A 24981-nucleotide genomic window follows, 5' to 3' on the forward strand; every position below is an offset into this window, starting at 1 on the left:
ACATTTAATGCTCTCATCAACATTTAATGCTCTCAACAATTGCATTGGCATGCTGAAGTGGGTTCACACAGAACATTCGATTGGGAAGTCTCTCCGTCGTGCCTCTATTTCTCTTGGGTTCACACAGAACATTCGATTGGAAAGTCTCTCCGTCGTGCCTCTATTTCTCTTGGGTTCACACAGAACATTCGATTGGAAAGTCTCTCCGTCGTGCCTCTATTTCTCTTGTAGGGTGTTGAGCGTCTTTTGTGATTACAACGGAGCTGTTGATTCGGGTGGTGATAGTGGGTGCTTGGGATCCTGATTTCTCGTGTTGCTTGCGTATTTGCTCTGACCCAATTATCTGAGGGAACGTGTTCACTTCCGTTGTAAAGATTGGTCCTGAAAAGTATGCTCTGCACCGACTTCCGTCTCTGGCAGATATGGACCCCGATGACGCTTCGTAGACTGCATTAAACGACTTTGTTGTTACACTGTTGTGGATTGAATCTCCAATTAGCCATGGCAGTAGTCGCGCTGGCTCCATGTTTTTCGCCATTGCCGTTTTGCTCTATTCGTCCGGAACCCATTTGTAGTGGTAGAAAGTTACAAATTGTGCAATGTGCACAAGTGCGGAATGAACCAGGCATCCAAGGAGAGAGGCGGAAGTACAAGGACTCCTTTACCGATCTCGTGTTCATCAACGGATGCCGTGAAGCTTTCGGCAGAGTCGCAGGCTGGCAGGTTAGGCTCTTGTTCTGGAATTGCCTGTACATGACTTTGCTTATCCTTTCTTAGTTCCAACTGAGGTCTTGTGGGGGAAGTCCTCTTATTCACCAGATGATTTGTAACATTTCTCCATTTACAAATGCGTATTATAGTCACCACGGAGCTGGGAAGAAGGCTACGAGGGGATGGTGGAAGTCTCGCATGCTTTGGCGAGGAACAAAAATGCAGCAGAACAACAAGCCGCAGTACTTCGAGTAAGACACAATTTACCTATCCGTCTCTTTTATTATTTTCACTTCGCTGCTTGTGCATTTTTAGCTGTTCTACGGTAGGAATAATCTTGCGGTTTTTATGTTCGAGAACATGCACCTACGTGCGGGGCCTTTGCTTGGAAGACTTCTGAAGCTTTGCGGGGCATATATAACTTTGTCAAGCTCGCATTACTCTTCTCAATTTTGCGGAAGCACTTGCCTGCCTTTAGTCTTTACATGCCGCTGTTTAAACCAAGAAAGAGTCTAATTGAACCGGCACGACATTTATTACTGACGACAAAGAGATGAATTCACGTAATTAATTTGCAGTCCTCTTTGTCTTTCTGGGTCTAGGGTTTTCCAAAAGTGCCAGACTGGTTTCGAAAGCTGTTCCCATACTCAGACTGGGGAGCTGAGCTTAACGCCCGCATCACGCCGCTTTTCTTCTCATGGCTTGTCGGCCCTTGTGAGGTTATCACGCAACTCCAAATTACACTACAATCCGCATCTGTCACCCTTCCATTGCTTTTTCTCAAGATATACTGGAGATATGAACCTTGTTTCTAGATTCCATTTAACGCTGTTTGGTTGATCAGTTGTACTTGGTGATGCTACGCAGGTTGTGGAGGTGTCGGTAAACGATAAACCAATGAAAAGCGGCGTCCAAATCCAGAAATGCCGGTACCTCGAAACCAGCGGGTGCACAGGCCTTTGTGTGAACTCATGCAAGATGCCCACACAATACTTCTTCACGAAGGAGCTCGGCATGCCTTTGACAATGGAGCCCAACTTCGAGGACATGAGCTGTCTGATGATTTTCGGACAAACTCCACCTGCATTCGAAGACGACCTGGTGTTCAAGCAAAAGTGTTGCACCACATATTGTCCAACGTCAAGTCAAGCCTCAGAGGTGTGTCCGAAACTTAGGTGACTGCACAACCCAATTCTGTGAACATCTCATAGCTGTGTCGGTGAAAAACAAACTACTACAGTTGACGGCTTCACACATCCTGAGCATGATGTGTTAAGCATCACATTCACAGACCCTAACATAGTCTAAAAAACTCATCGTTCTACAAAGTATATATTTTTCAGAGAACTTGACAAGCTTTGTAATCTGAAGTGAACTGGGGTTATTCCACATGTAACGAATGCTATTCATTGATCTTTTGCCTACCAACCGCACCTATAGTTACGCAACTGCCACCTTTCTGTTGTAGAGTTGTGAAGCCCTAGAATCCATACCTACCTGCATGATATTCTCTATCATACCACTACCTGTAGTGTGATTTCAGACAGTAAGATGTATTTAACTCTAGAAGCATGCGTATCTAGTAGTTGAAGAGCAACTTATGCTGTGTGAAGATTTACTTTATTAAAGCTTTCGTCAAATAATAACAAAAATAACAGTAACAGTAGTTATAATTTTATATTAGAATTTCCACCTGTTCACACAATGTTGTGTAGAAGAAATTGGGTTTTTTTGGAAGTTGTGGAAAACATTTTTAGTCGATATGAATAAAACTGTATTAATCGCCATCCTTGCATTTATTCAACATATTCATACTGCTTTATTTTCTTTTATCAGAAACTAACATCTACGTTCATAACTGTTTGGCTCAATCACTTTGGGGCCTTGTCTTCGTTTCGAATCTTTTGTAAGCTTTCATAGTTGTACCTAGTAAATGTATTAACTTGCATATTATTCCAAACATTAAGTTTTGTTAATCATTAGCTAATGATGCTATGGGAAAAATAATAGATAACTGTACTTATGGTTGTATCATATTTATTATTCATGTATATACCTTTCATATTCCCTATCTAAATCACCATAATATTATTCTCCGTTCACAAATGAACGTAATAAATCCGTCTATGTTTTTATAAGCGTAAGTAAGCCGCTTAATTAGCAATATTCGATTTTACTAATGCCTTGACCATGGCGGCATCATCAGCTTAAAAGGTGGTAAAACGACTATTTCTCAAAAGCGGCGGAAGCTGGATGTGACAGAAGCGATGAACAGAATGGCGAAAGTAATCCAAACTGTTGTGGCAATCTCTTTTGACGTATACCGACAATTAAATATTCACTCGTGAAAACTCACCTAAAGCTGAACGTTTTTCTTTATTGATTTAAATTCGGGAGAATCTAGAGTACTATGTGCGGGCACTTGGTCTAGTGGTATGATTCTCGCTTTGGGTGCGAGAGGTCGCGAGTTCGATTCTCGCAGTGCCCCTCCCTCATGGAAGCGGTATGTTCGAGTTTTGTTAATTTGGCGTTACATGCTGAACCCAGGCTTTCGGGACAGAGAGGAAGATTATTGGAGTGTCATCTTCGCTTGATAAATAGCACCAGTTTAATCGATCGACCCCTGTTTCATCTATCAATTGCTGCAGACAAGAGAAAACAAATTCTCGGATTGTTCATGCCGTGGAAAAAACGTTCAATGTGAACGCCGCCGTAGAAATCCGATTAGCCATTTGTTAATTCTGTTGGGTATTCTACCTGTGCGCAGTATTTCCGGCGGAACGAACTGCCGACCTGAATTGTTACCTGCATCGTCTCTTCTCCGTGGACAGCACAGTGCTCTTCCCGCTTGCAGTGACAAGGATGTTTGCCACCTAGTGCCAAAAATTGCTCATGAGCCGAACCAGGATGCGGTTCTGGGGTCAAATTGGTGTGTCACTGGACGTCAACACATTGCTTGTTTACTCTATTTTTCTGTGTGTTTTAATTTCTAAATTTTTTTCCTCGTACCTTTTTCTCCTTTTTGTGGGAACAGTATCAATGTGTGGATTTGTTAACTTTAAGTTTGCATGTAGAGCTGTTTTATTTCATTATTATTACTAGTATACTACGCAAAACGTGACATATATTATATTTAAAATAACTGAAATACTAAAATATATTATATCTTCCCACATGGGTCAGTCAATCTAACCATTCAATACTTGGAAACCTAATAGATTGGAAATGTGTGTATAATTTATCCTAAACGCAATAAATAATACTCGTCACACGGTACTGAAAAAACATCACTTCGTACTGAACATGTTCATGAGTGTTTTCATGGATATCTTGTGATTATCAAAAAAAAACACACATCATAATCACTAAAAAAACTATATTCAGCTCATATATATGCTGATCAACCTCAAAAGATTACTTGTTACCCTAACTTGAACAATAAAACTCTGATCACAAGAATAATAAAATTTCATGAGCCAAATTAAACAATTAAAACTGCAGGAGAAGGAAATTAACTTCGTTGCATACAGGAAAGCACCAGCTCTATGATCTAAAACCAGAAACAGAACAAATACCGATAAAGAAACTCATTTTGCCCCTTCATGTGAAACATTAACAAGTATCTCAGCAAGCCAAATACACAAACAAAACCAAACAGCAACGCTGTAACAACTGAAAGAGTACAGACAGAAGACCAATTTGTCACAACAATATGCACGTTCAATTTGATACCAACAAGATAACAGAACTAAATTAAAAAACTTACAATGCGAATGTACGTAAAACATAAAGAGAAAACACATCATGCTGCTAGAACTGCAGACAATCGACTCAAAAATCAATTGCACCGTACCACCTTCGTAAACTTCACTGACATTGTTCAAAATTATACGGGAAAAAGTATACGTGCTAAAGTGTACGAGAAAATGTGGGTGCACGGCAGGGGCAGGAGGGGGGGAAAGTGGGCAGTAAGAACAGGAGCAAGAGCAAGAGCGAGAGAGAGAGCGCGAGAGAAAGACAGAGTACCGGAAGGAATGACGGAGGGTGGGAGAGAGGGAGGGGGATAGGTCCATCTAGGTGGTAGGTCAAGCTGCGTGGTAGTGCTGGTGCTGCTCTCCCCCGGTAGCCAACACACGCCGGATAGGTTGTAGGGAGCGGGTGCTTTCGGTAGATTGGCAGCTCGGTCCATCCGAGCTGGCCTTCACTCCCTCGCCCTCTCTCCCTCTCCCTCCCTGTTCGTCGTCGTTGTCGCTGGCCATGGCTGTGCCTCGCCACTCCGCGGCCCCCATTCTCATGTGACCATGGTCCCTTGCCTCTCGCCAGTGTCCACGCCTCTCCTGCGCGAGTCGCGTCCCTCGCTGTGTTCGTTCTGAAGTCGAGCGCCCTTCCGCTCGCAGCGGCGAGCTTTCCAGCACTCCTGCTCGTCCTTGGTGGCCTGTTTGAATCTTCAGCTGCTTGAGGTATGTGAGTCGCTCCCTGCTCGGTAGACGGCAGAGTCTCCCCACGGGTCGGTGATCTTTATGATTGCATGACATTTGTTGGATCTCGAGTGAGTCGGAAAGGTTTTTGCAGGTGAGAATTCGTCGGCATGTTGGCGTCGTGCTGCTTTTTTGCTCTCAGGGCTGGATTGTGCGATTGTCGTGGAAATTCGTGAGAGCTGTAGGATTTTTGTGCTGCCAGATGTCGGGAACCTGAACATGCTTCAATGCCGTCGAGACATTCTAGTATGAGCCTGGCCGCATTGGCGTCGTGTTTGTGGTGGAGATACGTTCTGGAGAACGTTAGCATTCCGACGCGTGCCTTGGCAATCGTGAGTGCGCCCGTGTCAACGGTTGACGGGATTTCGCAAGTGAGGGATTGCGCGATTTTGTGGTTAGGTGTTGCTTGGATTTGGAATGACCGTATCAGCGTCAATTTGCACACGCCTGGGACAAGCGCAAGTGATCCCGACTTTCGAAATTTGGTCGCTGGGATGAAGATCCAGTGACCGGGCGTAGCGCCTCCAAAGTTGCTTTTTCCGATGGTGTAATTTGCATCGCGTTTTCGTTCTGAGGGTCGAGATTGCTCTTCCTGGTTGCGGAGCGATTCCCAGCGCAAGGCTACCTGCGTGTGTGATTTTCTGTTCGCTGCTTGGGGGATCGTTCCGAACAGAGTGATGTTTTTGTAGTTTTATTTTGACGAAGGACGAGCATCAATGGCTGTCTTCAATCTGGATCGAAGTTTTTGAGCAAGCGAAATTATGCCGAGCGACCACTCCTTCTCTGATGGAATGCCTGCACTGACCTCCACATCGAAGTGGCCTCGGTATTTGCGCCAGCGTCTACACATATCCCAAGTTTGCAAGTGACGGGGTGTGGGTCTTTCCATGGACACAGTAAATTGCATGCAATAACAACACGTGCTCAGTGATCTACAGATTGAGCCGGTATTCGCTCACACGTTTTTATTGCTGTGCATCATGTGACACTTGTTCGCCGTGTTGGCAGCAGAGGTCTGGACTGGTTGAGCCAAGATGATGCAAACGCGGAAGGACATTTTGGAAATCGACAGGGAGAGTGTGATTGTCATCTCCAAGACGAAGCTCACAGATGGCTTACTCCATCTGCTAGGTGCGTACTTCACGACTTCACATTTTCCTAGTAGACGCTGCTTGGACTTTGCAAGGATTTGGCGTGCTACGCCTTACCATGTGGTGATTCGGACTCTGTCGACTTTTTCCATGAACCTGAGCAAATTTCAAGTAGGAACAGTTCCCTTACATGCAGGCGTGAATGGTGGTTGAAATATGTGTGCACTGCACTGAGAGGAGGCTGTGACCTTCCTGGCTCATTTTTGTCCACGATTGTTGACAGGGCCAGATGAGAGGACGGAGTTCAGAATTCTGTGCAGACGAGTTGAATCCACCATACGTGCTTGGTACAACCTTCAGTTTGAGGACTTGAATGTGAGAAAGAGGTTTCCTGCTAGCAAATGCAGGCTGTTTGCTTCAAGTCTTGTTCCAATTTATAGTATGCTCGAGGTCGTAGTGTGTACAAGAAGCTATGGAATCACTGTGCGCATTTTACGGACGCAGTCAAACCTCGATGTGCATTGGCTTGTAGTGTCGAAACGATTACACAAAATGAATTGTCGGGTCGCTGACCTCAATTTGTGGATCGGGACGAAGTGTATGGATCTTTACACTGGGTGGATAAGGATAATCATTCGTAAGCCTGCATCGTGAAGTAGGAATTGAGGGTTGGCAGGGGACACGAGTTTGTCGTCCCGTCCTGAGCTGATGTATGAAGCCTGACATGTATGACTGAGTTGATCATGCAATGATGAGCTGATGCACAGTGATCACAATGCTGTCCAACCACGGTAGCCTGTGAACGACAAAGTGTTTAGGTGTTGAGATTGCGATGACGTTGACAACCTGCTATCATCTCTGTCTGGAAACCGCTGGTCTGATTTCACCCCACATTTATATCGCAGCATCTGTATTCACTATTCGATCCTATCCACGGGCGGAGGAAGTTGGAGCAGTTGCATCTCAGTCCGGCGAAGGTGGATGTGATGGAGCAGCGGTTCCTGAAAATCTTGTTCCAGGTGCATCTTCTGCTCCCGCTTCTTCCACTGTCACCGCGACTATTGTCGGCATGTTGTGTTTAATATTGAACACGCCGATTTGTTATTCATTTTCACTGTTGTGTTTTAGATTCCTCGTTCAAGTTTCGGGTGTAATGCTTGGACATGTATCAGGCGTCCAAATCTGCGAGGAACCGTACAGAACATGATGTAGTGTACTGGCTGTTGCCTTTAGATGAGGTCCAAATGTAGAAGGTTGTGATGGATGGACACGGTCGCAGCGAGATTTGTGTGCTGACTTGGCTTGGTGCACCTTTGGTGTGACGAGTAGGTAATGGAGAAGAGCAACTTTCAAATACTGAACGATGCCGAGGTAGAACTGGCGCAGTCAGGCCAGTACCTTCTAAATATGCCGATTGCGGTTGACAAATTCAAGGTGCTTCAACGAAAGCAAGCCTTTAGATTATGAGTTGGGTGTGCTGTCCACCATGAGTGTCGCAGCATATCGTGTAACGCTTTGATAGCAGTTTCTGAAATCAGTTCATGGGATTCGTTGGGCGGTGCGCCTCTGCAAAGCGATGCTTTTCATGGAATTGAGGATTCGCAGGGTTTCGTTACTGAATCTTGACCCTTGACCCTTGCAGTTGGACAAGAGGTTGTTTACAACATATTTCAAGGAGAATAAAGTTGATGAAGTGCCTTCTTATGCGGATCAGGTATTTTTGAAACTCGTGTTCTTAAAGTAATTCTCTGAGGCAGTGTGAAGACTTTCGATAGGTAAGCAATGGTCGTCATGCGATTTGAGTTGTATTCCTCGGCTCGATGTGAGTGTACTTTGTTGGTAGGTCTCCCAGTTCATGAACGTAGACTGGTCACTGGTGTTCAATTACTCGCCGAAGAGGATGTTTGGACCCGTGGCAGGTTGTTTGGAACAACGGGTTTGTGGGCTTCACTTCCAGATGCTTTTGATTAGAGGCATTGATGTGTCGGACTTGGTTCCTTACGTGGTGGAAGAAGTTCAGGTGTTGAAGTGTTTTGAGTGTATGAATACGCCATCGAGTTTTCTTTTTGTTTGTGTATTTTTGGTTTCAAAATCAAAAGAGAAGTAAAAGTATCTGACGCCTTGATGCCATCGTTTGGTTGCAGTACGTAATTTTCCGACGCGGAATTGGAATCGACAGAACCACAGATTATTTCATCATGCCCAAGCTGGATCTCCTCATTGAACGCACTTGGGGTTGGGGTCTCGAAAAGTTGGGGTGTGATGTTCTTACCATCTGTGGATTCGAAGCGCACGATGTCAGACTCGGGTTCACGATAATTGTTCGCTTGTTTGACCCCGCATCCGTGTGTGCACCAGGCTGCGGAAGGTGAAGACTGAGGAAACTGTGAACCTACACTCTTTGTCGAGAAAGGGATCGAAAGGGGAGAAGAGGATTCAAGACGGCGCGCAGAATGAGGAGAAGGCTCCAGGAGCTGACAACAACGAGCTTCGGTTTGAACGTATTCGAATACAAAATATGGATCTCAGGTGATGAGAGTTGGCCATGGTACCTCACTTTTCAACGCCAAGTGTTTATATTGGAGTCCTTCTGCAGGAATTCGCTGAAGTGCATACCTTGCTATTGGAAAGTCGAGTTTGCTGTATGTACGATGTCGCCTATAGTTGGCTGACATAGTGGTCAATGCTTCAAAGACTCTCAGGGTGGGGTTCAAATCAGGATTCTGTCTTTGGTGTCATGCTGGATTGTTTTGGTACGGGGAGGCTCGTTTCCATGAGAGTGCAGAGACTTGTTGGAAACGGGCATTGGTGATGTCGAGGATCGCATGTTGTTGTTCCGGTGATCGGATCACATGAGATTGAGAGCTATAAGATGAGACGTTACATAAGTGTGATGGTCGTGACGCAGTTTCAAGAATCTGTTCACTCAGAATACAGTGCAGGAGCCCACATTCGACCGTATGATCGTGGTTTATCGGTAAGTGCACCAGAATACTAGTAGGCATACGGTAAACTGCGATGCGGAGGGTGGTTGGAAGGGCAACACTCCATGTTGAGAGCCTCAAGTGTTTCAATGCTGGACTTCACATTTTGAGTGCATCGGGTTGGGATCTGGAACGATCGTGCTGTATGGAGTTATATTTCTGTGTCTAGAACTGGAAATGCGAAGGAGTTTGCTTGTTGAGGAGGATTGGGTTCAGCGAAACCACAGTGAAATTGGAAATATGTTTTGATGTGGGTTTTCCTATGAGCAGGAATGCCTCGAAACCACACCACATCCTTGATCCCCTGGGAGACAGAGCCATTCACATCCGGCATTTTCGAAATATTCCTATGGCAGACATGGAGCTTGTTCTTGTAAGTTGTCGATACTCGTATGCTCATAACAGTTAGCGGCAAGCCTGAGAGCTAGTCATGGAAGCAGTATTTTGCATTGTGGGACTGCGTATTCCTGGAATGCTGCAAGACTTGAAGAGTGGTCTCTCAGATTTGGGTGACATCCGAGCAATGGTGATTGTCGCTGTCGCTTGATTCGCTCTTGACTAAGTTGGGCTGTGTCGCCCTTGGAGTCGCAGTATGGAGGGCGTCCTGCTTTTAAATTAGCGCATGCTTATTAGTTCACTACCGGTTGAGTTAACCTCGTGTGTGCGATTGCAGCCTGAGAAGAAGAATCCAGGTTTGACACCTATGGACTGGGTGAAACTAACTATATCGGCAGTTCTTGGCCTGGTAAGCCTGACCTTCAATCACGTGTGATCTCGGCACTCTTCCATGATATGGTTGTCACGTGGTGGTACAGAACACTTTGGGGCTGGACAGAAGCATCTGTTTTAAGCTGCGTGAATGGTGCGCAGGTTGCCTTGATTGGATCGACAGAATCGGGGAAAGGTGACGTATGGGTGCTAGTTGCAGTCCTGGGTGGCATAATTGGATACATTGCAAAGATATATTTCACGTGAGCACTGTTTGAATCCAGAACTTATTTTGTATGACTAAAGTAATTATGGAATGTTTGTTCTTCCATCCCGTGTGCGTTGTTCCTCAATGCCAGATGATCTCTCTAAACCGTTGGATAGTTAGGTGCTCAAATTACCACCAGTGCGTGGTCGCCAGAAATGAAGGCGCAAAGAGGATGGGTGGGAACGGACGGGCTCATGAGCAGCGAGTTACAACTTGGTAGGAGGAAGTTGGATAACTTGAAAAATGAGGACGTTACTGATAGCCTGGGTGGAGTTGTTTGCAGGTTCCATGCCAATCTGGAGGCGTATCAGAATCTTATTACTCAATCCTTGTATGACAAGCAGCTCGATAGCGGAAGGGGAACTCTACTCCATCTATGCGATGATGTCATCCAGCAAGAGGTGTGAACTTTGTCACGAAGCGGGGCGTTTTTTGTGGGGTGCGATCACTGTAAATAGCTGTGTGTAGGCATGTTATCGATTGTGACAGGCGTTTGAATGAAGAGTCGGGTTTGCGTATGAGAGCGTTTTTAGATGATCATTGGTATCCTAAAAGGTTGCATGTCGAATGCGAGGGTTGAGGGCAATGACTATGCGTTGGGCTCAAACTCGTGATGGTAGAGAATGACAGTGCTTGTTTTGTGCAGGTGAAGGAAGTGATTATGGCTTACTTTGTGTTAATGAGCCAAGGCAAAGCTACTGATCTGGTGAGTGATGAATCAAGGGAGCCCACTGGAGGAATGCTCGTGCGTGTCTGGTTAGTCGGTATACGTTAGTTAGTATATTTGCATGTTATTTCGATGTCCAAACCTAAGCATGGTGTCTAAGCTGCAATCCTCTCGGAGCTGGTGATTATGCGGGCATGCGAACGGAGAGACACTGCACTGTTGGTCCGGCTGAGTTGACAACCGGAACGCGTGATGTGAAACAGGAATTGGATAAACGGTGCGAGGAGTTGATGGCCACAAAGTTTGGTGAGAAATGCGATTTTGATGTAGAAGATGCACTAGAGAAGCTGGAAAAGTTGCAGATCATAACGAAAGTAAGCCTCAGTTTTCGGAACTTGACGTTCACATCAGCGCTCGTCGTGACGTTGTTTGGAAACTTCATGGTTATTGGAATTTTCTGTATCCAGGGTGATGGTGCCTTTGGCGCATCCATCGGCGAAGTTTGAGGTCTTGGGTTTTGGAGGTCTTCATGCGAACCGGATTGCTGTAGTCGGTCGCGTTTGTCGATTTTACTTGTTGCATGATTTGGAGGATATCTGGTTGTTACGAGCAGAGACCATGAAAAAGAACTAGGGATTGTTGGTTTGAAATGTCATGGTCAATGTTGAGCGAGGAAGGTTCGGACTTGCTCAGGGTGGGAATGGTGCTGAGTGGTTGCCATTGATACGGAACTGTGCAGGATGTGAACGGGAAGTACTCGCATCAACCTCTGAGAAAAGCCAACGACGCTATAGGTGAAACCACCGATGAGCTTGTTGAACGGAGAAGCCGGTGATTAGAAAAGGCTTTATGTTATCCCTATCGAGATTCAATGAAGGCTGCAGGGTTTTGTAAGAGCATTGGAATAACTGCAGGCTTGGAGGAGGAAATTTTCCTTGTGATATTCTCTGACAAGTAGTTTTGGACAGGTTTGTGTGTTTGTAAATGCGCAACGCACCGTAGTTTGTTCCAGCGCACAACACAACCACTGCTCAGCTTTCTCCCAAGTGTAGTAAAATGGGTTTTTCTATTCCACATCCAGGCCCATCCTTGGTGTGTATCTGGGTGCTTCAGCGCGGGCTGCTATTAGCTTGTATTTTCATCAGCTTTTACCTTATTTAGGTCTCATGCTGAGGTCTTCACACGCTTTTGAATGGGCGTGGAGGAGCTTTAGCTTGCTTTATACGTAATTTTTGTGTTGCTTACAATTGTGCTCTGTATGAAGTGCTGTCAATGCTGAGGAGGAAATCTGGTTTATGAAGCTGTTATGTTCTCTGTTTGCAGTCGATTTCGTCCTTATGGCATTTTGGAAATTATTTTGTTTTCCAGCCGAATGACTTATGTTGACTCCTCCATATCTTTCAGCTACTTGCACACACAAGTAATGGGAATAAGTTTAGTTATTAGTTTTGAAAAGTGTAGTGTAATGGAAGGGTAGAAGATCAATCTGATTATGGACTACTGCCTTTGATCTATATTGCTTGATATTGCTTTTATTGTTGGCTAAGTTGCCAAGTTTATGGGCAATCCAAGGTAAGCGCATTGGTCCCTAATAAACTATATAATGTATATCTTATAGGCTCATTCTAATATAGAACTATTTTTCAAAGTAAACAATGTTCTATTAATTTTTTGTATCAAGTTCAAGGCTAGAATAATACATATTACGCAAGTAATGATGACTCCCTAAAATCTTCTTCAAGTTATGTACTTACATTAGTCATAAACTTGGCAACTTAGCCAACAATAAAAGCAATATCAAGCAATATAGATCAAAGGCAGTAGTCCATAATCAGATTGATCTTCTACCCTTCCATTACACTACACTTTTCAAAACTAATAACGAAACTTATTCCCATTACTTGTGTGTGCAAGTAGCTGAAAGATATGGAGGAGTCAACATAAGTCATTCGGCTGGAAAACAAAATAATTTCCAAAATGCCATAAGGACGAAATCGACTGCAAACAGAGAACATAACAGCTTCATAAACCAGATTTCCTCCTCAGCATTGACAGCACTTCATACAGAGCACAATTGTAAGCAACACAAAAATTACGTATAAAGCAAGCTAAAGCTCCTCCACGCCCATTCAAAAGCGTGTGAAGACCTCAGCATGAGACCTAAATAAGGTAAAAGCTGATGAAAATACAAGCTAATAGCAGCCCGCGCTGAAGCACCCAGATACACACCAAGGATGGGCCTGGATGTGGAATAGAAAAACCCATTTTACTACACTTGGGAGAAAGCTGAGCAGTGGTTGTGTTGTGCGCTGGAACAAACTACGGTGCGTTGCGCATTTACAAACACACAAACCTGTCCAAAACTACTTGTCAGAGAATATCACAAGGAAAATTTCCTCCTCCAAGCCTGCAGTTATTCCAATGCTCTTACAAAACCCTGCAGCCTTCATTGAATCTCGATAGGGATAACATAAAGCCTTTTCTAATCACCGGCTTCTCCGTTCAACAAGCTCATCGGTGGTTTCACCTATAGCGTCGTTGGCTTTTCTCAGAGGTTGATGCGAGTACTTCCCGTTCACATCCTGCACAGTTCCGTATCAATGGCAACCACTCAGCACCATTCCCACCCTGAGCAAGTCCGAACCTTCCTCGCTCAACATTGACCATGACATTTCAAACCAACAATCCCTAGTTCTTTTTCATGGTCTCTGCTCGTAACAACCAGATATCCTCCAAATCATGCAACAAGTAAAATCGACAAACGCGACCGACTACAGCAATCCGGTTCGCATGAAGACCTCCAAAACCCAAGACCTCAAACTTCGCCGATGGATGCGCCAAAGGCACCATCACCCTGGATACAGAAAATTCCAATAACCATGAAGTTTCCAAACAACGTCACGACGAGCGCTGATGTGAACGTCAAGTTCCGAAAACTGAGGCTTACTTTCGTTATGATCTGCAACTTTTCCAGCTTCTCTAGTGCATCTTCTACATCAAAATCGCATTTCTCACCAAACTTTGTGGCCATCAACTCCTCGCACCGTTTATCCAATTCCTGTTTCACATCACGCGTTCCGGTTGTCAACTCAGCCGGACCAACAGTGCAGTGTCTCTCCGTTCGCATGCCCGCATAATCACCAGCTCCGAGAGGATTGCAGCTTAGACACCATGCTTAGGTTTGGACATCGAAATAACATGCAAATATACTAACTAACGTATACCGACTAACCAGACACGCACGAGCATTCCTCCAGTGGGCTCCCTTGATTCATCACTCACCAGATCAGTAGCTTTGCCTTGGCTCATTAACACAAAGTAAGCCATAATCACTTCCTTCACCTGCACAAAACAAGCACTGTCATTCTCTACCATCACGAGTTTGAGCCCAACGCATAGTCATTGCCCTCAACCCTCGCATTCGACATGCAACCTTTTAGGATACCAATGATCATCTAAAAACGCTCTCATACGCAAACCCGACTCTTCATTCAAACGCCTGTCACAATCGATAACATGCCTACACACAGCTATTTACAGTGATCGCACCCCACAAAAAACGCCCCGCTTCGTGACAAAGTTCACACCTCTTGCTGGATGACATCATCGCATAGATGGAGTAGAGTTCCCCTTCCGCTATCGAGCTGCTTGTCATACAAGGATTGAGTAATAAGATTCTGATACGCCTCCAGATTGGCATGGAACCTGCAAACAACTCCACCCAGGCTATCAGTAACGTCCTCATTTTTCAAGTTATCCAACTTCCTCCTACCAAGTTGTAACTCGCTGCTCATGAGCCCGTCCGTTCCCACCCATCCTCTTTGCGCCTTCATTTCTGGCGACCACGCACTGGTGGTAATTTGAGCACCTAACTATCCAACGGTTTAGAGAGATCATCTGGCATTGAGGAACAACGCACACGGGATGGAAGAACAAACATTCCATAATTACTTTAGTCATACAAAATAAGTTCTGGATTCAAACAGTGCTCACGTGAAATATATCTTTGCAATGTATCCAATTATGCCACCCAGGACTGCAACTAGCACCCATACGTCACCTTTCCCCGATTCTGTCGATCCAATCAAGGCAACCTGCGCACCATTCACGCAGCTTAAAATAGATGCTTCTGTCCAGCCCCAAAGTGTTCTGTACCACCACGTGACAACCATATCATGGAAGAGTGCCGAGATCACACGTGATTGAAGGTCAGGCTTACCAGGCCAAGAACTGCCGATATAGTTAGTTTCACCCAGTCCATAGGTGTCAAACCTGGATTCTTCTTCTCAGGCTGCAATCGCACACACGAGGTTAACTCAACCGGTAGTGAACTAATAAGCATGCGCTAATTTAAAAGCAGGACGCCCTCCATACTGCGACTCCAAGGGCGACACAGCCCAACTTAGTCAAGAGCGAATCAAGCGACAGCGACAATCACCATTGCTCGGATGTCACCCAAATCTGAGAGACCACTCTTCAAGTCTTGCAGCAATCCAGGAATACGCAGTCCCACAATGTAAAATACTGCTTCCATGACTAGCTCTCAGGCTTGCCGCTAACTGTTATGAGCATACGAGTATCGACAACTTACAAGAACAAGCTCCATGTCTGCCATAGGAATATTTCGAAAATGCCGGATGTGAATGGCTCTGTCTCCCAGGGGATCAAGGATGTGGTGTGGTTTCGAGGCATTCCTGCTCATAGGAAAACCCACATCAAAACATATTTCCAATTTCACTGTGGTTTCGCTGAACCCAATCCTCCTCAACAAGCAAACTCCTTCGCATTTCCAGTTCTAGACACAGAAATATAACTCCATACAGCACGATCGTTCCAGATCCCAACCCGATGCACTCAAAATGTGAAGTCCAGCATTGAAACACTTGAGGCTCTCAACATGGAGTGTTGCCCTTCCAACCACCCTCCGCATCGCAGTTTACCGTATGCCTACTAGTATTCTGGTGCACTTACCGATAAACCACGATCATACGGTCGAATGTGGGCTCCTGCACTGTATTCTGAGTGAACAGATTCTTGAAACTGCGTCACGACCATCACACTTATGTAACGTCTCATCTTATAGCTCTCAATCTCATGTGATCCGATCACCGGAACAACAACATGCGATCCTCGACATCACCAATGCCCGTTTCCAACAAGTCTCTGCACTCTCATGGAAACGAGCCTCCCCGTACCAAAACAATCCAGCATGACACCAAAGACAGAATCCTGATTTGAACCCCACCCTGAGAGTCTTTGAAGCATTGACCACTATGTCAGCCAACTATAGGCGACATCGTACATACAGCAAACTCGACTTTCCAATAGCAAGGTATGCACTTCAGCGAATTCCTGCAGAAGGACTCCAATATAAACACTTGGCGTTGAAAAGTGAGGTACCATGGCCAACTCTCATCACCTGAGATCCATATTTTGTATTCGAATACGTTCAAACCGAAGCTCGTTGTTGTCAGCTCCTGGAGCCTTCTCCTCATTCTGCGCGCCGTCTTGAATCCTCTTCTCCCCTTTCGATCCCTTTCTCGACAAAGAGTGTAGGTTCACAGTTTCCTCAGTCTTCACCTTCCGCAGCCTGGTGCACACACGGATGCGGGGTCAAACAAGCGAACAATTATCGTGAACCCGAGTCTGACATCGTGCGCTTCGAATCCACAGATGGTAAGAACATCACACCCCAACTTTTCGAGACCCCAACCCCAAGTGCGTTCAATGAGGAGATCCAGCTTGGGCATGATGAAATAATCTGTGGTTCTGTCGATTCCAATTCCGCGTCGGAAAATTACGTACTGCAACCAAACGATGGCATCAAGGCGTCAGATACTTTTACTTCTCTTTTGATTTTGAAACCAAAAATACACAAACAAAAAGAAAACTCGATGGCGTATTCATACACTCAAAACACTTCAACACCTGAACTTCTTCCACCACGTAAGGAACCAAGTCCGACACATCAATGCCTCTAATCAAAAGCATCTGGAAGTGAAGCCCACAAACCCGTTGTTCCAAACAACCTGCCACGGGTCCAAACATCCTCTTCGGCGAGTAATTGAACACCAGTGACCAGTCTACGTTCATGAACTGGGAGACCTACCAACAAAGTACACTCACATCGAGCCGAGGAATACAACTCAAATCGCATGACGACCATTGCTTACCTATCGAAAGTCTTCACACTGCCTCAGAGAATTACTTTAAGAACACGAGTTTCAAAAATACCTGATCCGCATAAGAAGGCACTTCATCAACTTTATTCTCCTTGAAATATGTTGTAAACAACCTCTTGTCCAACTGCAAGGGTCAAGGGTCAAGATTCAGTAACGAAACCCTGCGAATCCTCAATTCCATGAAAAGCATCGCTTTGCAGAGGCGCACCGCCCAACGAATCCCATGAACTGATTTCAGAAACTGCTATCAAAGCGTTACACGATATGCTGCGACACTCATGGTGGACAGCACACCCAACTCATAATCTAAAGGCTTGCTTTCGTTGAAGCACCTTGAATTTGTCAACCGCAATCGGCATATTTAGAAGGTACTGGCCTGACTGCGCCAGTTCTACCTCGGCATCGTTCAGTATTTGAAAGTTGCTCTTCTCCATTACCTACTCGTCACACCAAAGGTGCACCAAGCCAAGTCAGCACACAAATCTCGCTGCGACCGTGTCCATCCATCACAACCTTCTACATTTGGACCTCATCTAAAGGCAACAGCCAGTACACTACATCATGTTCTGTACGGTTCCTCGCAGATTTGGACGCCTGATACATGTCCAAGCATTACACCCGAAACTTGAACGAGGAATCTAAAACACAACAGTGAAAATGAATAACAAATCGGCGTGTTCAATATTAAACACAACATGCCGACAATAGTCGCGGTGACAGTGGAAGAAGCGGGAGCAGAAGATGCACCTGGAACAAGATTTTCAGGAACCGCTGCTCCATCACATCCACCTTCGCCGGACTGAGATGCAACTGCTCCAACTTCCTCCGCCCGTGGATAGGATCGAATAGTGAATACAGATGCTGCGATATAAATGTGGGGTGAAATCAGACCAGCGGTTTCCAGACAGAGATGATAGCAGGTTGTCAACGTCATCGCAATCTCAACACCTAAACACTTTGTCGTTCACAGGCTACCGTGGTTGGACAGCATTGTGATCACTGTGCATCAGCTCATCATTGCATGATCAACTCAGTCATACATGTCAGGCTTCATACATCAGCTCAGGACGGGACGACAAACTCGTGTCCCCTGCCAACCCTCAATTCCTACTTCACGATGCAGGCTTACGAATGATTATCCTTATCCACCCAGTGTAAAGATCCATACACTTCGTCCCGATCCACAAATTGAGGTCAGCGACCCGACAATTCATTTTGTGTAATCGTTTCGACACTACAAGCCAATGCACATCGAGGTTTGACTGCGTCCGTAAAATGCGCACAGTGATTCCATAGCTTCTTGTACACACTACGACCTCGAGCATACTATAAATTGGAACAAGACTTGAAGCAAACAGCCTGCATTTGCTAGCAGGAAACCTCTTTCTCACATTCAAGTCCTCAAACTGAAGGTTGTACCAAGCACGTATGGTGGATTCAACTCGTCTGCACAGAATTCTGAACTCCGTCCTCTCATCTGGCCCTGTCAACAATCGTGGACAAAAATGAGCCAGGAAGGTCACAGCCTCCTCTCAGTGCAGTGCACACATATTTCAACCACCATTCACGCCTGCATGTAAGGGAACTGTTCCTACTTGAAATTTGCTCAGGTTCATGGAAAAAGTCGACAGAGTCCGAATCACCACATGGTAAGGCGTAGCACGCCAAATCCTTGCAAAGTCCAAGCAGCGTCTACTAGGAAAATGTGAAGTCGTGAAGTACGCACCTAGCAGATGGAGTAAGCCATCTGTGAGCTTCGTCTTGGAGATGACAATCACACTCTCCCTGTCGATTTCCAAAATGTCCTTCCGCGTTTGCATCATCTTGGCTCAACCAGTCCAGACCTCTGCTGCCAACACGGCGAACAAGTGTCACATGATGCACAGCAATAAAAACGTGTGAGCGAATACCGGCTCAATCTGTAGATCACTGAGCACGTGTTGTTATTGCATGCAATTTACTGTGTCCATGGAAAGACCCACACCCCGTCACTTGCAAACTTGGGATATGTGTAGACGCTGGCGCAAATACCGAGGCCACTTCGATGTGGAGGTCAGTGCAGGCATTCCATCAGAGAAGGAGTGGTCGCTCGGCATAATTTCGCTTGCTCAAAAACTTCGATCCAGATTGAAGACAGCCATTGATGCTCGTCCTTCGTCAAAATAAAACTACAAAAACATCACTCTGTTCGGAACGATCCCCCAAGCAGCGAACAGAAAATCACACACGCAGGTAGCCTTGCGCTGGGAATCGCTCCGCAACCAGGAAGAGCAATCTCGACCCTCAGAACGAAAACGCGATGCAAATTACACCATCGGAAAAAGCAACTTTGGAGGCGCTACGCCCGGTCACTGGATCTTCATCCCAGCGACCAAATTTCGAAAGTCGGGATCACTTGCGCTTGTCCCAGGCGTGTGCAAATTGACGCTGATACGGTCATTCCAAATCCAAGCAACACCTAACCACAAAATCGCGCAATCCCTCACTTGCGAAATCCCGTCAACCGTTGACACGGGCGCACTCACGATTGCCAAGGCACGCGTCGGAATGCTAACGTTCTCCAGAACGTATCTCCACCACAAACACGACGCCAATGCGGCCAGGCTCATACTAGAATGTCTCGACGGCATTGAAGCATGTTCAGGTTCCCGACATCTGGCAGCACAAAAATCCTACAGCTCTCACGAATTTCCACGACAATCGCACAATCCAGCCCTGAGAGCAAAAAAGCAGCACGACGCCAACATGCCGACGAATTCTCACCTGCAAAAACCTTTCCGACTCACTCGAGATCCAACAAATGTCATGCAATCATAAAGATCACCGACCCGTGGGGAGACTCTGCCGTCTACCGAGCAGGGAGCGACTCACATACCTCAAGCAGCTGAAGATTCAAACAGGCCACCAAGGACGAGCAGGAGTGCTGGAAAGCTCGCCGCTGCGAGCGGAAGGGCGCTCGACTTCAGAACGAACACAGCGAGGGACGCGACTCGCGCAGGAGAGGCGTGGACACTGGCGAGAGGCAAGGGACCATGGTCACATGAGAATGGGGGCCGCGGAGTGGCGAGGCACAGCCATGGCCAGCGACAACGACGACGAACAGGGAGGGAGAGGGAGAGAGGGCGAGGGAGTGAAGGCCAGCTCGGATGGACCGAGCTGCCAATCTACCGAAAGCACCCGCTCCCTACAACCTATCCGGCGTGTGTTGGCTACCGGGGGAGAGCAGCACCAGCACTACCACGCAGCTTGACCTACCACCTAGATGGACCTATCCCCCTCCCTCTCTCCCACCCTCCGTCATTCCTTCCGGTACTCTGTCTTTCTCTCGCGCTCTCTCTCTCGCTCTTGCTCTTGCTCCTGTTCTTACTGCCCACTTTCCCCCCCTCCTGCCCCTGCCGTGCACCCACATTTTCTCGTACACTTTAGCACGTATACTTTTTCCCGTATAATTTTGAACAATGTCAGTGAAGTTTACGAAGGTGGTACGGTGCAATTGATTTTTGAGTCGATTGTCTGCAGTTCTAGCAGCATGATGTGTTTTCTCTTTATGTTTTACGTACATTCGCATTGTAAGTTTTTTAATTTAGTTCTGTTATCTTGTTGGTATCAAATTGAACGTGCATATTGTTGTGACAAATTGGTCTTCTGTCTGTACTCTTTCAGTTGTTACAGCGTTGCTGTTTGGTTTTGTTTGTGTATTTGGCTTGCTGAGATACTTGTTAATGTTTCACATGAAGGGGCAAAATGAGTTTCTTTATCGGTATTTGTTCTGTTTCTGGTTTTAGATCATAGAGCTGGTGCTTTCCTGTATGCAACGAAGTTAATTTCCTTCTCCTGCAGTTTTAATTGTTTAATTTGGCTCATGAAATTTTATTATTCTTGTGATCAGAGTTTTATTGTTCAAGTTAGGGTAACAAGTAATCTTTTGAGGTTGATCAGCATATATATGAGCTGAATATAGTTTTTTTAGTGATTATGATGTGTGTTTTTTTTTGATAATCACAAGATATCCATGAAAACACTCATGAACATGTTCAGTACGAAGTGATGTTTTTTCAGTACCGTGTGACGAGTATTATTTATTGCGTTTAGGATAAATTATACACACATTTCCAATCTATTAGGTTTCCAAGTATTGAATGGTTAGATTGACTGACCCATGTGGGAAGATATAATATATTTTAGTATTTCAGTTATTTTAAATATAATATATGTCACGTTTTGCGTAGTATACTAGTAATAATAATGAAATAAAACAGCTCTACATGCAAACTTAAAGTTAACAAATCCACACATTGATACTGTTCCCACAAAAAGGAGAAAAAGGTACGAGGAAAAAAATTTAGAAATTAAAACACACAGAAAAATAGAGTAAACAAGCAATGTGTTGACGTCCAGTGACACACCAATTTGACCCCAGAACCGCATCCTGGTTCGGCTCATGAGCAATTTTTGGCACTAGGTGGCAAACATCCTTGTCACTGCAAGCGGGAAGAGCACTGTGCTGTCCACGGAGAAGAGACGATGCAGGTAACAATTCAGGTCGGCAGTTCGTTCCGCCGGAAATACTGCGCACAGGTAGAATACCCAACAGAATTAACAAATGGCTAATCGGATTTCTACGGCGGCGTTCACATTGAACGTTTTTTCCACGGCATGAACAATCCGAGAATTTGTTTTCTCTTGTCTGCAGCAATTGATAGATGAAACAGGGGTCGATCGATTAAACTGGTGCTATTTATCAAGCGAAGATGACACTCCAATAATCTTCCTCTCTGTCCCGAAAGCCTGGGTTCAGCATGTAACGCCAAATTAACAAAACTCGAACATACCGCTTCCATGAGGGAGGGGCACTGCGAGAATCGAACTCGCGACCTCTCGCACCCAAAGCGAGAATCATACCACTAGACCAAGTGCCCGCACATAGTACTCTAGATTCTCCCGAATTTAAATCAATAAAGAAAAACGTTCAGCTTTAGGTGAGTTTTCACGAGTGAATATTTAATTGTCGGTATACGTCAAAAGAGATTGCCACAACAGTTTGGATTACTTTCGCCATTCTGTTCATCGCTTCTGTCACATCCAGCTTCCGCCGCTTTTGAGAAATAGTCGTTTTACCACCTTTTAAGCTGATGATGCCGCCATGGTCAAGGCATTAGTAAAATCGAATATTGCTAATTAAGCGGCTTACTTACGCTTATAAAAACATAGACGGATTTATTACGTTCATTTGTGAACGGAGAATAATATTATGGTGATTTAGATAGGGAATATGAAAGGTATATACATGAATAATAAATATGATACAACCATAAGTACAGTTATCTATTATTTTTCCCATAGCATCATTAGCTAATGATTAACAAAACTTAATGTTTGGAATAATATGCAAGTTAATACATTTACTAGGTACAACTATGAAAGCTTACAAAAGATTCGAAACGAAGACAAGGCCCCAAAGTGATTGAGCCAAACAGTTATGAACGTAGATGTTAGTTTCTGATAAAAGAAAATAAAGCAGTATGAATATGTTGAATAAATGCAAGGATGGCGATTAATACAGTTTTATTCATATCGACTAAAAATGTTTTCCACAACTTCCAAAAAAACCCAATTTCTTCTACACAACATTGTGTGAACAGGTGGAAATTCTAATATAAAATTATAACTACTGTTACTGTTATTTTTGTTATTATTTGACGAAAGCTTTAATAAAGTAAATCTTCACACAGCATAAGTTGCTCTTCAACTACTAGATACGCATGCTTCTAGAGTTAAATACATCTTACTGTCTGAAATCACACTACAGGTAGTGGTATGATAGAGAATATCATGCAGGTAGGTATGGATTCTAGGGCTTCACAACTCTACAACAGAAAGGTGGCAGTTGCGTAACTATAGGTGCGGTTGGTAGGCAAAAGATCAATGAATAGCATTCGTTACATGTGGAATAACCCCAGTTCACTTCAGATTACAAAGCTTGTCAAGTTCTCTGAAAAATATATACTTTGTAGAACGATGAGTTTTTTAGACTATGTTAGGGTCTGTGAATGTGATGCTTAACACATCATGCTCAGGATGTGTGAAGCCGTCAACTGTAGTAGTTTGTTTTTCACCGACACAGCTATGAGATGTTCACAGAATTGGGTTGTGCAGTCACCTAAGTTTCGGACACACCTCTGAGGCTTGACTTGACGTTGGACAATATGTGGTGCAACACTTTTGCTTGAACACCAGGTCGTCTTCGAATGCAGGTGGAGTTTGTCCGAAAATCATCAGACAGCTCATGTCCTCGAAGTTGGGCTCCATTGTCAAAGGCATGCCGAGCTCCTTCGTGAAGAAGTATTGTGTGGGCATCTTGCATGAGTTCACACAAAGGCCTGTGCACCCGCTGGTTTCGAGGTACCGGCATTTCTGGATTTGGACGCCGCTTTTCATTGGTTTATCGTTTACCGACACCTCCACAACCTGCGTAGCATCACCAAGTACAACTGATCAACCAAACAGCGTTAAATGGAATCTAGAAACAAGGTTCATATCTCCAGTATATCTTGAGAAATAGCTCCCGCTCCCTACAACCTGTCCGGCGAGTGTTGGCTACGGGGGGAGAGCAGCACCAGCACTACCACGCAGCTTGACCTACCACCAGTTGAACCTATCACCAGTTGATGGACCTATCCCCCAGTTGGACCTATCACCCAGGTTGACCTGTCTCCGGTCCTCGGACTACTCTTTCGCTCCTCCCTGCGCGGACCCGTCCGACCCTGGGGCTAACGACTGTTGTGAGCCCTTGTGCTTCGTCTCGTCGTGTTAGTCGGGTGTTCTGTCTTTGAGGTGTAGATGGTCGTCCGATTGTATCGATGGCTTTTACGTAGTTGTTACTCTCCGTTCTATTGAGATATGATAATTTCATGGGAACCCACATGATCTGTTTCGTTGGTGAGAGAAAGGGCAAGCCAACAATATCGATTTGTGAGTTGGTTTGTTTTATTTATGTTATTGGAGTAAGTAGCCCCTTTTTTGTTCTTGTTTCTATTTCAGTTTTCGGTTGTATGTGAGTATGAGTACTTGGTCCAACGTGTTGTTCGCATACTTTGCCTTGATGTAACTTTTAAGTGTTCATGATACCACGTTGTCTTGAAAAGGATATTTTTGTTGGTGATAGAACATATTGAACTGAAAAAACGTTGCAAGTGTTGCCCGTTTGTAATAGGTTGTGTGTCTTTTCCTGTAAAATTTATTTGGTTGGAATAGTTCGTTAATTTGTAAGTGCTAAACTATCTGTATCAAATCAGTAGAGTTGTTTAAAAATGAACGCTTTGGTTCCTATTTCCTTTTTTAATGTTTATCGAAGATTTTAATAATTAAAAAATATATTTAATTTATAACATAATGAATAAATACATAAACAAATTATCTTTTTACATCTTATTTTGAAAAAAATTAGAGATTCTAATGAAACCAAGTTTTGAATTTTTATCTAATAATTATAAGTTGAATTAGATTATATTTATAAATTTATAATACATATATATATATATATATATATATATATAAATATATTTTTTTTATTGACATTTCTCATATTTTCATGAATAACATCCAATTGAACTATTGTAACAAATATATAATAAATTGCAAGTATATGCACCCTCTAATATGTTGTAGAATTTTTTAAACATTCTTGATATTTGTTTCAACTTTTTTTATTTTTTTGAATTTTATTGAATATCATAATTATTTTTTAATTTTATAGAAGCTTCTACAGTCATCGAATATTTTTTCAGTCTTTTAAAAAGATATATTTTAAACATTTACATTGAAAATATATTTTATAGCTCTCAGAATTCTTCTTAGAAAATTATATAAGACCTTATTATTATATTGGTAAT

The 24981-nt window shown here is 44.3% G+C and overlaps 3 protein-coding genes and 2 non-coding genes across 13 annotated transcripts; 3 read left to right on the plus strand and 2 right to left on the minus strand.

Moving 5' to 3' along the window:
* Positions 1-463: 463 nt before the first annotated feature.
* Positions 464-2498, plus strand: LOC112280872 (beta-carotene isomerase D27, chloroplastic). The gene is made up of 4 exons (XM_024516777.3): positions 464-723; positions 861-962; positions 1314-1430; positions 1579-2498. Exons 1-4 carry the CDS (start codon positions 502-504, stop codon positions 1888-1890), a joined length of 753 nt encoding a protein of 250 aa, XP_024372545.1. The 5' UTR covers positions 464-501; the 3' UTR covers positions 1891-2498.
* A 629-nt stretch (positions 2499-3127) lies between these two features.
* TRNAP-UGG (transfer RNA proline (anticodon UGG)) lies at positions 3128-3199 on the plus strand. Its single transcript has one exon. It is a non-coding gene; the product is annotated as a tRNA-Pro (tRNA).
* A 1656-nt stretch (positions 3200-4855) lies between these two features.
* On the plus strand, positions 4856-12136 carry LOC112281587 (uncharacterized). 5 transcript variants are annotated; one of them, XM_073533535.2, is made up of 16 exons: positions 4856-5171; positions 6201-6320; positions 6564-6655; positions 7186-7299; positions 7610-7714; positions 7923-7994; positions 8425-8537; positions 8639-8809; positions 9189-9257; positions 9535-9637; positions 9938-10009; positions 10135-10235; positions 10524-10641; positions 10887-10946; positions 11171-11281; positions 11647-12136. In XM_073533535.2, the coding sequence occupies exons 2-16, from the start codon at positions 6224-6226 to the stop codon at positions 11740-11742; spliced, it is 1494 nt and encodes a 497-aa protein (XP_073389636.1). In that variant the 5' UTR covers positions 4856-5171; positions 6201-6223; the 3' UTR covers positions 11743-12136. The 5 variants fall into 5 exon arrangements, with proteins under 5 accessions (XP_073389636.1, XP_073389637.1, XP_090106104.1 ...); XM_073533536.2 differs by having other exon boundaries at positions 4893-5171; positions 6198-6320; XM_090249978.1 differs by having other exon boundaries at positions 4900-5171; positions 6198-6320; positions 6564-6627.
* An 863-nt stretch (positions 12137-12999) lies between these two features.
* LOC112281605 (uncharacterized) lies at positions 13000-20243 on the minus strand. Of its 5 annotated transcripts, none has more exons than XM_024518255.3 (16): positions 19965-20243; positions 18816-18938; positions 18481-18572; positions 17837-17950; positions 17422-17526; positions 17142-17213; positions 16599-16711; positions 16327-16497; positions 15879-15947; positions 15499-15601; positions 15127-15198; positions 14901-15001; positions 14495-14612; positions 14190-14249; positions 13855-13965; positions 13000-13489 (listed from the first exon to the last, which is right to left on the minus strand). In XM_024518255.3, exons 2-16 carry the CDS (start codon positions 18910-18912, stop codon positions 13394-13396), a joined length of 1494 nt encoding a protein of 497 aa, XP_024374023.1. In that variant the 5' UTR covers positions 18913-18938; positions 19965-20243; the 3' UTR covers positions 13000-13393. The 5 variants fall into 5 exon arrangements, with proteins under 5 accessions (XP_024374023.1, XP_024374025.1, XP_024374022.1 ...); XM_024518257.3 differs by having other exon boundaries at positions 18509-18572; positions 18816-18935; positions 19965-20221; XM_024518254.3 differs by having other exon boundaries at positions 18816-18935; positions 19965-20208.
* Positions 20244-21936: 1693 nt separating this feature from the next.
* On the minus strand, positions 21937-22008 carry TRNAP-UGG (transfer RNA proline (anticodon UGG)). Its single transcript has one exon. It is a non-coding gene; the product is annotated as a tRNA-Pro (tRNA).
* Between the last annotated feature and the right edge of the window lie 2973 nt (positions 22009-24981).

The sequence above is a fragment of the Physcomitrium patens genome, chromosome 4, assembly GCF_059467195.1.
Source record: "Physcomitrium patens ecotype Gransden chromosome 4, ASM5946719v1, whole genome shotgun sequence".
Taxonomy (NCBI): Eukaryota; Viridiplantae; Streptophyta; class Bryopsida; order Funariales; family Funariaceae; genus Physcomitrium; species Physcomitrium patens.